The sequence below is a fragment of the Trichosurus vulpecula genome, chromosome 2 (genome assembly GCF_011100635.1).
Source record: "Trichosurus vulpecula isolate mTriVul1 chromosome 2, mTriVul1.pri, whole genome shotgun sequence".
Lineage (NCBI taxonomy): Eukaryota > Metazoa > Chordata > Mammalia > Diprotodontia > Phalangeridae > Trichosurus > Trichosurus vulpecula.
This window is the reverse complement of record NC_050574.1, coordinates 380323926-380337258: the sequence shown is the minus strand read 5'-3', so window position 1 is coordinate 380337258 and position 13333 is coordinate 380323926. Positions and strand designations below refer to the sequence as shown.

At 38.0% G+C, this 13333-nt stretch overlaps 1 protein-coding gene across 1 annotated transcript in view; it reads left to right on the top strand.

The window, feature by feature from the left end:
* Positions 1 to 13333, top strand: part of DSCAM (DS cell adhesion molecule) — a 776379-nt gene that overhangs the window by 621851 nt on the left and 141195 nt on the right. Inside the window, exon 19 of the mRNA XM_036744150.1 lies at positions 2738 to 2893. Within this exon, the coding sequence (XP_036600045.1) occupies positions 2738 to 2893 (156 nt within the window). The remainder of the gene's footprint in view (positions 1 to 2737; positions 2894 to 13333) is intronic.

Sequence of the window (13333 nt, the reverse complement as noted above, 5' to 3'; positions counted from 1 at the left end):
TCCTCAAACTATAGGACATCAAAATATATAGAAACTCTCCCCTAAACTCTCCTGATTTTCTCATATTTCTGATGATCAACCCACCTTAGCCAGGCACAGAGATGATCATAACTTAGACCTTACCATCACCCACGAGCATACAACTTCTGTGTTCATGAACTCTGAAATTTCTTTATCTGATCATAATCTATTGTCATTCCACTTTTATCTCTGCTTTACAACTCCCCAAAGCTGTTCTTCCTCACCATTACCTCAAGTCTCTCTCTCTCAGTTCTTTCTCAGTCCATCTGCACTTACTACTACACTTACTACTACACTTACTACACTACATCCCCAGCTCCCATTCAACCCATGGTGAACTGGTTCAACTCTAGATTGTCCTCTCCTTTTGAGTCCCCAGGACCACTACCCTTTCACAGTCTTGCCCTGAAAAACTTCAGCAAAATGAGCTCCTATACCAATGAAATCATGATCCTTGAAGTAATGAAGAAAGGATTTTATAGAATGGGCCATATAAATTACATGTCCAAATATCAATGAAAAGATTGATTCAAATAATAAATGGTGAAAAAATTAATTTCCATGGTCTTTTAAAAAAGTGCTTGAATTGTATATCACTTTCACTTTTCTTAAATTGCATGAGATAATGTAGCATAGGGGAAGAGCCTTATTTCTAACTTTGATTATAAATGGCTTTTACTATAGTTCTGAAAGTGAAGCATTTTGTTAAAAAAAAATTCTGACATCCATGTCATTTCAGCAATGTAAGCTGAGTAATTCTCTTTTGGTAACCAGTGTTTATCAAGTCACCTTGTGACTTGAAATGTCACAAAAATTTAAAAGAAGACAGTTGCCTTTAAAATAGATTTCAAGTAGATTTAATAAAGAATTTGCAGAAGCTTCATGATGAGTACATTTCTGAGCCTCTGTTGTTGTTGTTTTTTGTCCTTCAATCTCAAAGAGGACCATTAAATCAGTAAGATGATGCCATGACTTGCAGATGAGTTGGATTTAAGGAAGGGAGGGATGTGCAAAGTCACCAGCCTCACTTTCTCCTCCAGAGCCATCTGGGTTCAGTGGCGAGATATTAAATGATGAGCCTTTTTATGATCCGTATTTTTAAAAAGATGCATTGGAGCAAATAGATCATATATCTCTTGCAGTTATGGGCAGGAGATATTTTATTAATCAAACAAAGGAGAGAAGTAATCACAAAAGATAAAATATCTATCTTTCATTACATGAAGCTGAAATTTTCTGTACAAAATTAATACACCTAGGATAAGAAGGAAGTGATTGAATAGGGGAAGCTAAAATATATAAGCAATTAACATATATAATATACATGTACATATGTATATATATATATACACATGTATATGCACGGATGTGTATATATGCAGATGTATATATACACACATAAAACCACATGAAAGAATCTTCCAAATCACTAATAGTAAGAGAAATGTAAATCAAAACAATCCTGACTTTCTACATCACAACTTCACATCTTAAACTCAATTTGACAAAAGATGGGGATAGTCAGTGTTGGAGAGATTGTGGGATGAAAGGAACACTGATGCATTGTTGGCAGAGTTGTGAGTCAGTGTAGCTATTTTAGAAAGCAATTTAGAATTAAACAAATAAAGTGGCTAAAACCATACCCTTTGTCCTAATGATCTGACTACTAAGCTCAAACCCAAGGAAGCAGCTGATAAGTAGAAAGTACCCATGGACACCAAAATATTTATAGCGGTGCTACTTGTGTTAGCAAAGAATGGGAAACTACAGAGCATCAATTGGATTGGGGAATGGCTAAACAAACTGTGGTACATGAAGTATTATGCTATAAGAAATGATAGATGTAAAATTGCTTTAACATGTAATTGGGGGGAAATAAAATATTACATATAAAATGATGGATGTGATGAATACAAAGATTCATGGAAATATCTATATGAACTGATGAAGAGTGAAGTAAGCAGAGCAAAGAAAACAATGTATTCATACATGTGTATAGTGAGTAAATGGAAATAAAAAACATACATAAAAAGTCAAAAGTGAATATTGCAAAATTATAAAGAACAAGCATGGTTCCAAAGAACATACCCTCTTCCTTCTTTGCAGAGGTGGGAGTTCCACCGTTGTCCATTCAATGTATTTTTAGACTTTTTCGAACTATTGATCAGTTATGCTGGCTGGCTTTTTCTTCTTTTTCATTCTGTATCTTTAAAAAATACTGTGTATTACATGAGATGGCTCTCTGGGATGGTTATTGGGGATAGATAATAGAGGAATTACAGTGACATAAAAAGACACCCATAAAATTACTTTTAAAATGAAGAAATAATACATTGTGGCACTACCAATTCCATTTGAATCCATAACTGTTTATTGTCCCCTTAGGCAATTACAACAGAGATATGGTCCAAGCATAGAATACTGTAGTGTTGAAATTGGTTTGTAACACTCAACTTTGAGTGCAATGCTCTATTTTTTATGTCTATTTTTCTGCCAGGTGTTCTGAGGCAATTGGTATGCGAATTGTCTTTTCCAAATTGCTACATGGCACTCATCATTATCTAATGAATGTGCATTACCCCTTCTATGTAATTTAAGTGTGTGACAGGTGGATATATTCTCTACACAACTAGACAGTAAGTACAAAGAAGGGCAAAAATAGTGTTGCCAGTAACAATAGCATGCATAATTGTGTTTTGTTTTTCTTCTTCCCCAGAGCTGGGAGAGATTAAAAATGTCACTACTACACAGCCTTCCCTGGAGCTAGATGGGCTAGAGAAATACACCAACTACAGCATTCAGGTTTTGGCATTTACCAGAGCTGGAGATGGGGTCAGAAGCGAACAGATATTCACTCGCACCAAAGAGGATGGTGAGGACTTTCAACTGCTGGATAGCTAAATATGATGTGTGGTTTGTGAAGCAATTTGTTTTAGAAGCCAGATGTCAGATGAGGCTCTTGCCTGAGCTCCTGAAATATAAACGTGAGACCTCCTCCAGAAAAGGCAAGATAAGACAACTTCACTTCCATTTACTGTGTTATTCCCTATTTTGCCTCCCCAAAAACCTTCGGCTTTGCTCCCAAACATGACAGGAAAAATTCAAGAAACAGCTTCTTGTTTTGCAATTATTTTTAATCATATCATTTCCTCACTTTGCCTTTATAATTTTATCTAACATTTGCCAATAATTATTTTTCAAAGGTTGTAATGCTTTTGTAAGGGCTTATTTCTTCTTCTTATACCTTTGGTCATTGTGTTAGCTACTGATATGAAAGGTGCAGTTCCAAAGATGAATATCAGTGACCAAGGTCTGGGTTATTTTTTCTTTATTTCAAGTGAATCATTTTACTGTACGTGTATTTTTGAAACCATTGTTTTATCTTGTTTTTATTCTAAAATAATCTATGAAGATCCAGTACAAGAAAAACTACAGCTCTTTTCTTCAAACTTTTTAACTCTTAATTTTGCTTTTTAATTACATAACCATTTCCAGAACGTATAGAAATCACATCTGAAATCGTCTATATTTTTAAATAATGCCTCCATTAAAGTTCTGCTCTAATGAATAATGATGACCTCAAAGTAATGTTATGTTCTTTCTTAAAAGTCATGTCAACAGGTATAAGCTTAGCATAAGCTAGGTCCTATCAAGTTGGAAAGGCTTCTAGTACTGAACTAGAAATAGGCTGTTAGGATCCATCTTTAGTACTTTTGTTTTATAGATCATTTGGTAGATGAATGTTTACAAATGCATCTGATTTTGTAATGGAAGAAATATCAAATTCATCTCTAATGTTTTTTCACTTTATAAAGAAATAGTGACTTTGACATCGATCTACTACATTGTGCCAACCTATAATATTTACATATATATTATATATGTGTGTGCATACAGATGTGAAGAGATGTTGTAGTTTTTAGCATTCTAAAAAGTATTAGTCAAAATATTTTCATAGGCTTATTAGAAAATCGTAGAGTTAGAATGGGTCCTAGGAGGCCCTTTAGTCTAACCAATACCTAAACAAGAATACTTTGTACAACATACTACCAAGTGGTCATGTACTTTTTCCTTAAAAACCTTTAGGGAGGGGGAACTTACTACACCCAGAAACTGTCTATTTATATTTATATGACTCTAATGGTTGGAGCAGTTTTCCTTACAAGGTGATATTTACTAAGAAATTTTGTTTTCATGCTCCTGGGAATAAGGTCTCTTGAGTAATATGGCCTTACTTCTCTTAGGACCAATTATGGTGAGGCTAAACTCAGAGACAGTCATCTCTAGAAGATTATATACAGTGTAATAAATCTATTTGGCCACAACAAAGTATGAAGTTCATTTCAGTAGGCATGGAACAGTGGTGATCTTTGCCATATAGTGAAAGGAGTACTCACATCAGTACAATCACAGATCTTCTAAGGTATTGAAACAATCTAGATAAGTACACACTACTATTATCACAATTGCCGTTACTCCGTTACCTTACTAAGGAAGGCAACACAAAAGAACTATCTCACTCATTATGTAGAAAACTCTGTTGCTGAATTGATGCTGGTCATGAAAACTTTCGATATATGTTCATTGGTCCCAGAAATATAGGCTCATATTGTGAAATTGACGATTAAAAGTTAACATTTTATAATTCTTTTCAGTATTTACCCCATTCCCTTATTTACGTTGTCTCTTCATATATTATAAGTTCATTGGGGAAAGGCTAATTCACAGCTATAAAGGTTAGTGCCATGTTGCTTTGTGAAGTAAATTTTGCCCAATTTCAAAGACAATACTATAGTTAATATTGATAAGGTCAGTATGCTATTTGAGCCTCCTCACCTATTATTTGTGAATTTTCTGTGCCTTATATTTTCTGGAGACAACAGCCTCCACAAAAACGCAATTTCAGTGCCTCATTATGACAGGATGATACCCCCAGGATCTCAAAGACTATGTCAGCTGTGCAGGTTCCACTGTATGCCCCTAGGCACCACCTAGCCGCATGCACACCTCCATTGCCCTTTAGCTAATTATCAGTTTCATTTCTTTGGAGACAATAGAATTCCATGGTTTACAACCACATAATATCATCAAAAGATTTTTTAACCAGTTTGAAACAGCTAGGTAGTGCTGTGGATGGACCACCGAACTTAGAGTCAACAGGACCTTAGTTCAGATTTTACCCCGCATAAGGCACTTTGCCACTTAGTCTCAGTTTCTTCATCTATAACATGGAGATAGTAGCACCTACCTCAAGGGATTGTTGTGAGAATAAATGAGATGGCATACATAAAGCACATTGCAAACCTTGAAGTACTATATAAATGCTAGATGTGGTTGTTCCTCTCGCTGCTATGGAAATTTACTCCCACAATAGAGATAAACCATTTGCCCTTGCCCCCAGATTGCCTTAGTGAATTGCCTAGAGCACTAAGAATCAAATCCCTTGCCTAAGGTCACCAGCTAGTATGTGTCAGTGGTAGGACTTGAACTTGATTCTTCCTGGCTCTGAGACCAACTCTCTTTTCAATGTGTAACACTGCCTGTCACCACGAGAGTCATGGTGTTTAAAAAGCAAAAAGAGATAGGAGATGTTCCAGGGAGATGTTTGAGTTTAAAGAGTTATGTGACTTCCCAAAGATAATCCAGCCTGTTTTTCTCCTCTTATTCACTTTATTGTGCATTTTCAGTGCTTGCCCAACAATATGTATTAATGGATTTGCACTCTAAGAATGAGGTACATATTGCCAAGGATAGCCAATATATTCTTTGGTGTTGCTTCATTTTACTTAATTTTTAAAGAGTTAAAGACATGGAAAATAAATGGAAGGATATTTCACACATTCTCCTGGAGAGTTAATGGAGTTGAGCACTATCTCATGGAATACTTGACAATCTGATTTTGTAGAGATTGGGGGGGGGGGGGGCGGGAAACACCATGAAGATAATTAAAATATATATGGCCAGATTCTATATATGAATAGATGTATTCATAGTATGAAGTAGAGTTTCCAGTGAACCTTGAGTCATGGATGACATTAGCATTGAAGTCACCAAAGATCTATTTTTTAGTTGACTTGGAAACTTTTGGGAACACCTACAAAACCCAGATCCAATTCTGGAGCATGACCAAAAGAAACTTAATTTCTCCCTAGTTTATTACCCCCATGTTTTGTCTAGTCCACAACAGATTCCAAATGTAATTTTGATATAGTTTCTTTCTAGCATTTCTGTATGTGGATGAAAGGCATCCACAGCTCCTATATAAGGTACTCAAGGTAATAAATTCACATAATACAGGACACCTTTGATTTCACACACACACACACACACACACACACACACACAGAAATTGCAAAGAAGTTACAAGATCATATGGTACAGAAAAAGAAAATACATAAGACACTCAAGAAAGCTCACAAGGACACATAAGAAAATATTAAGAAAAATGTAACAGATTCAAACACCCTCATGGAACTGACCTCCTCATGGACCTGCATGTCCAAACCATTCACTGTAATAGTGTGGGTTGTCTAGGCCCAAGTCTCTTGCTTCCCCAAGTCCCAGGTTTCATTCACTGGTCCTCCAGCTGTAGGAGCCACATGGATGATATTCTTCTTTCCCCAAGAGACAATGCTGTTCAAAAATTCATTTTTTCTCTGAAAAGTCTGATCCCTGTACTCCTGATTTGGGGATCACATTTGAAGCAAATTGCAAGGCTTTCACACCTTTTTCTGTCTCGAAGGCTAAATTCTGGAATAACTAGGAACCCAAAATTCTGCCTGCATTTCACAGGAAGTAGTGTCTCAGGTCTGTTTCTACCACGTGTTTTTGTATGAAATCTATTCATTCCCCAGCTGCTACCATTTCTTGAATTGAGAAAATCTGCTTTCAGGAAAAAGTCCAAACTTATGTCTCCCTCTAACATTCTTCTATTGAAAATTGTCATCAACTGCTTATTCCTTCACCTAACATGTAACAGAATTCTGGAAGAAAAGTATAAGTGGAAGGGGACCACCACCACCACAATGAAAGGGTCCTATAACTCCTAAATTCCAGTCAGACAGCCATCTTAAAAGCAACCTCATTTACTGGAAAACAAGAAAGAAATCAATAAGGAGTTGTCAATTGTCCTCATAGCAAAGTCCATGCTCAATGAGAGAGAAATATGAAATCTCTATCTATATCCAAAACCCCTTTATATGCAGGCATACAACACACATATACACATACACGAAGATTGGGAAGGGAAATAGATGTTAGACTGCTATGGTTGAACATTCAGAAATAAAGAAACTAAAGTCTTAAGAACCTCTCAGAAATCTCCCACTTATATGTAATGAATACTCCCCCACCCAGAAGAGAGTTGAAAGGTATCAAGACATGTCAAGAACTGAACAAAAAAATGAAACCCACTACAGGAGTACTTATGCAGTGGTATTTCATTTCTTTTTTTTAAATTTTTTTATTTAATATATTTCATTTTCAGCATTGATTTTCACAAGAGTTTGAATTACAAATTTTCTCCCCTTTTCTACCCTCCCCCCACTCCAAGATGGCATATATTTTGGTTGCCCTGTTCCCCAGTCAGCCCTCCCTTCTGTCACCCCACTCCCCTCCCATCCCCTTTTCCGTTCCTTTCTTGTAGGGAAAGATAAATTTCTACGCCCCATTGCCTGTGTATCTTATTTCCTAGTTGCATGCAAAAACTTTTTTTTTTGTTTTTGAACATCTGTTTTTAAAACTTTGAGTTCCAAATTCTCTCCCCTCTTCCCTTCTCACCCACCCTCCCTAAGAAGTCAAGCAATTCAACATGGGCCACATGCGTATCATTATGTATAACCCTTCCACAATACTCATGTTGTGAAAGACTAACTATATTTTGCTTCTTACTAACCTATCCCCCTTTATTGAATTCTCTCCCTTGACCCTGTCCCTTTTCGAAAGTGTTTGTTTTTGATTACCTCCACCCACATCTGCCCTTCCTTCTATTATCCCCCCCTTTTTTATCTTCTTCCTCCTTCTTTCCTGTGGGGTAAGATACCCAATTGAGTATGTATGGTATTCCCTCCTCAGGTCAAATCTGATGAGAGCAAGATTCACTCATTCCCCTCACATGCCTTCTCTTCTCTTCCAACAGAACTGCTTTTTCTTGCCACTTTTATGTGAGATAATTTACCCCATTCTATCTCTCCCTATCTCCCTATCTCAATATATTCCTCTCTCATCCCTTAATTTGATTTTATTTCTTTTAGATATCTTCCCTTCATCTTCAACTCACCCTGTGCTCGCTCTCTCTCTCTCTCTCTCTCTCTCTCTCTCTCTCCATATATATATATATATATATATATATATACTCATACATATGTATACATACACCCTCACATATACATATATATACATAAACATATACACACACACACACACATACACACACACACACACACACACACATATATATATGCATATTCCCTTCAGCTACCCTAATACTGAGGTCTCATGAATCATACACATCATCTTTCCATGTAGGTATGTAAACAGTTCAACTTTAGTAAGTCCCTTGCAATTTCTTTTTCTTGTTCTTTTTCTTGATTACCTTTTCATGCTTCTCTTGATTCTTGTGTTTGAAAGTCAAATTTTCTATTCAGCTCTGGCCTTTTCACTGAGAAAGCTTGAAAGTCCTCTATTTTATTGAAAATCCATATTTTGCCTTGGAGCATGATACTCAGTTTTGCTGGGCAGGTGATTCTTGGTTTTAATCCTAGCTCCATTGACCTCCAGTATATCATATTCCAAGCCCTTCGATCTCTTAGTGTAGAAGCTGCTAGATCTTGTGTTAACCTGACTGTGTTTCCACAATACTCAAGTTGTTTCTTTCTGGCTGCTTGCAGTATTTTCCCCTTGACCTGGGAGCTCTGGAATTTGGTGACAATATTCCTAGGGGATTTCTTTTTGGGATCTATTTGAGGAGGCGATCTGTGGATTCTTTCAATTTCTATTTTGCCTGTGGCTCTAGAATATCAGGGCAGTTCTCCTTGATAATTTCTTGAAAGATGACATCTAGGCTCTTTTTTTGATCATGGCTTTCAGGTAGTCCAATCATTTTTAAATGATCTCTCCTGGATCTATTTTCCAGGTCAGTGGTTTTTCCAATTAGATGTTTCACATTGTCTTCCACTTTTTCCATTCCTTTGGTTCTGTTTTATAATATCTTGATTTCTCATCAAGTCACTAGCTTCCACTTGCTCCAATCTCATTTTTAAGGTAGTATTTTCTTCAGTGGTCTTTTGTACCTCCTTTTCCATTTGGCTAATTCTGCCTTTCAAGGCATTCTTCTCCCCATTGCCTTTTTGGAGCTCTTTTGCCGTTTGAGTTAGTCTATTTTTTTAAGGTGCTGTTTTCTTCAGTATATTTTTCAGTATTTTTTTTGGGTCTCCTTTAGCAAGTCATTGACTTGTTTTTCATGGTTTTCTCTCATCCTTCTCATTTCTCATCCCAATTTTTCCTCTACTTCTCTAACTTGCTTTTCCAAATCCTTTTTGAGCTGTTCCATGGCCTAAGACCAGTTCATGTTTTTCTTGGAGGCTTTTGTTGTAGGCTCTTTGACTTTGTTGATTTCTTCTGGCTGTATGTTTTGGTCTACTTTGTCACCAAAGAAAGATTCCAGAGTCTGAGACTGAATCTGGGTAAGTTTTCGCTACCTGGTCATGTTCCCAGCCAACTTACTTGACCCTTGAGTTTTTCAGCGGGGTATGACTGCTTTTAGACTGATGTTCCACGTTTGGGGGGGGATGCGCCAGCTCTGCTGCACCAGCACTCCTCCTTCCCCAAGAACCCCCAACCCGGACTGGAGTTAGATCTTCAGCAGGCTCTTCACTCCTGCTCTGATCTGCCACTTAATTCCTCCCACCAGGTGGGGCTGGGGCCAGAAGCAACTGCAGCTGTACTTCTGTAGCTGCCCCACCTCCACTGCCCCCGGGGCGGTGGCTGAACCGCAAACTCCCTGTCCCCAGCAGCTTTTTCCACTAACCTTCTCTGTTGTCTTTGGTGTTTGTGGGTTGAGAAGTCTGGTAACTGCCACAGCTCACTGATTCAGGGTGCTAGGGCACACTCCTTCTGGCTCCTGGTCTGGTTGGTCTGCGCTGCCCATGCTGGGCTCTGCTCCGCTCCCAGCTCCGTGCAGGATAGACCTTACCCAGAGACCATCTAGGCTGTCCTGGGCTAGTGGCCTGCTTCCCTCTGCTATTTTGTGGGTTCTGCACTTCTAGAATTGGTTCAGAGTCATTTTTTGTAGGTTTTTGGAGGGACTTGGTAGGGAGCTCACACTAGTCCCTGCTTTCTAGCCGCCATCTTGGCACCACCCCTGGTATTTCATTTCTATGGTAGCTAACAGGTCCCAGAAAACTTCTATAATGGGAAACAATATTTAGAGACATTGAAAAGTGGTGAGATCTCTGAGTAGGAGCATAGGGCTTGGTCCCCTATTTATTTTTCATTTTATTCTTGGTTATTTTTACTACTGAGAGAAAACAACAAAACACTGCAGTCAGAGTGAACATCCTTGCCAACCTGGCAGCAGACTTTGAAAGTCAGATTCCCATATTGCTATTTATGGTGAGTGAGACCAGAAATAGGAGAGGCGAGATTTTTGGCAAAACAAAACTGCAAAGAAGGACCAAAGGCTCAAGCAGTGCCAAGATCAGTGTTATGAAGTTAGAGACTGAAATGAGAGGAGGACCAGGGATCTAGACCAATCGTGAAGATTGATAAATAATGGCAGAGATTTGCCAATTCTCAGGTCCAGAGTTCGGGTCCAGGAAAGGATACCTTCCTTCTTTCCACTACCAGGTGAGTGCAGATCAAAAATTATCCTGACTGCACTGGTGACTTATGGAATTATCAGGGAGAAATTTCAGTTGGGTGGAAATCTTCACATGGGGAATGCTTTAAAATTCTGCTTTTATTTTTACCATGCTTAAGAAACTATGGAGATACTGTATGCTGATTGCCTGTTTTGTATGAATGAGGAATAGTCCTTTGATAGAGGAAATTCCATATATAGTATGGGAGGAGGGGTATGGAGTCATAGATTTGCTATTAAAATAATCCTGAGTAATATTTCATATCATCCCACAGTCTAAATTCAGAGCCTTCACAGCATGGGCTTTACCTTACCCGATTTCCTGTAGCAGTTCAGTTTAATGGTGTTATAGGCTCTCACACACGTATACCTACTTCCCTATTGGTTTGATAATCTTTCCTGAATATGACATACTACCCTTCTGTAGGCAATACACAAACACCTTTGAACAATTTACACTACTTCAATGATCCTGGTATCACAAACATAGTATATACACAGCCTGTAGGTATCACATAAAACTATATCTTAAGAGCCGGGAAATTAATGTGATAGTCATTTCTGAATAAAATGTTTATGTGCAGTCTGTTGACTCCTCAGAGCAATAGCCAAAAGAAATTTCAAACTAGTAAAAAAGATGAGAAAGCAATATTGTAGGTTTAAGGGGGAGAGGGAGCACCAGACTGAGACTTCAGCAAAAATTGAAGGTCTACAGAGGCAGAAAGACTGAAGCTCTGAAAGATAGAACACTTTTGGATGAAAAATAGACATTCCCTACCCTAGAAAGGGTGTAAAGCTTAATTATCTTTAATACCTTAATTGCCTATCAAGAGACAATGAACTTGCCTACTAGACATAAATTGCATTCACATCTTTTTCCTTAACCATTCACTTTACCAAACACTCCCTAGGGGATATGGAAGATGAAAAATACCAGTCGCCTTAAGGAAAACTGGAATTGTTTATAGAGGAATGGTCTTTTGGGTAAGGAATAACCAGTGGAAAAAGCAAGGCATGTTCCCCCATTTCCTACCCAGAAATAACTGACAATCTCAGAGCTGAGCCGCTTAGGGAATCAAAGTAAGGACATCTCTGTCAATCCTAAATTATTTGTTGCCCTAGCTCAAAAGCTTTTGTAGTGCTCCAGCTACACTCTAGCTAAAGGGAATGAAGTGCTTAGATGGACCAATAACTGAAGGTTAAAAAAAAGACTCCAGGTGTCATTGAACAGAGAGACCAGTATATCATACTTACCAGCTGATAATAGCCTAGTAGCAGAGCAGCTGTCCAACTGTCTGGCGGCCACTATCAAGTAGTTTACCCAGGACTGACCTAGAGCAGCTACATACCCAGCCATGGAATGTGGAGAGGAAAAGAGCCAGTGACCTGCTTGGCTCAGCCTAGTAAACTGGCCTGTCTAGCAGAGAAATGCTCTAAGAGGAGGCAGCCTAGCTAAGCCACTGGGAAACCATGCATCGTAAAGAGCCAGCCCAGCTGAGTAGCAGAGCAAGTCATAGTGAACTTGATGAGGTCTTTCAGGAGAAAGAATAATGAAGCCTGAAGTTCCAAATAGGCAAGTTGCCCTGGCTCTGTGTCCTCTGCATATCCTTTAATACATTTGTACTTTGGGTTGGCTCTTTCTTCCACCAAGGTACATTTGTGGGAGAGCATCTCCATGGTATGGGGGAAGCTATTTATAATTTCTGTACTTTATACCATTTGAGTAAATGCCTTCACCAAAAATCTAACCAGTTTGATTAGCTTGCTGTCAAAAGGAAACAGACTGATGGGGGTTCATGAATTACTCTTTTAGAAGATGGCTACTCAAAGGGTTACCCTTTGAATGCCTGGACACTCAACCAGCCAGTGGGAGAAAAAAAACAGAGAGTGAACCCCACAGGGGAGTTGCACTGATATTTACAATGCTGGAATGATATATTCAAACAAGCTATTAATGGTTAAAAGTTGATTTAAACAAAAAAGACAAATACTATTATCATTCCCTACAGAAGTTGACTTGGTGTAAAGCAATAGCCACAATGAAGACCAAAAAGTCTAGAGACAGCCTTGGTCAACAAACTCTTAATCTTCTTGCCTAGCAGAGAGCTGTGGCAAGCTAATGTGATTCCAATTTGGAATATAAATTAAATTGCAAAACTTTACAGAAAAAGATGGTTGAAGATTATGAAATGAATCATCTCATTAAATGGTAAAGCTTTAGAAAGAAAAATGTGTTTGCAGAAAGGTTGGCAAGAGAATTCATGAAACCAAATCATCTCAAGAACATTTACAGATGAAATTGAAAGGATAGAAAAAAGGAAAAAATCTGTCTGCATTTTGATGTTGTTCTATTTTTTATCATTACTGACAGTTGAATATTTGGACTTCAACTCCTTGCTTTCCAATGTGCCATATGAGCAAGGGGAAATGACATAATGAAATAGGGAAGAGCAT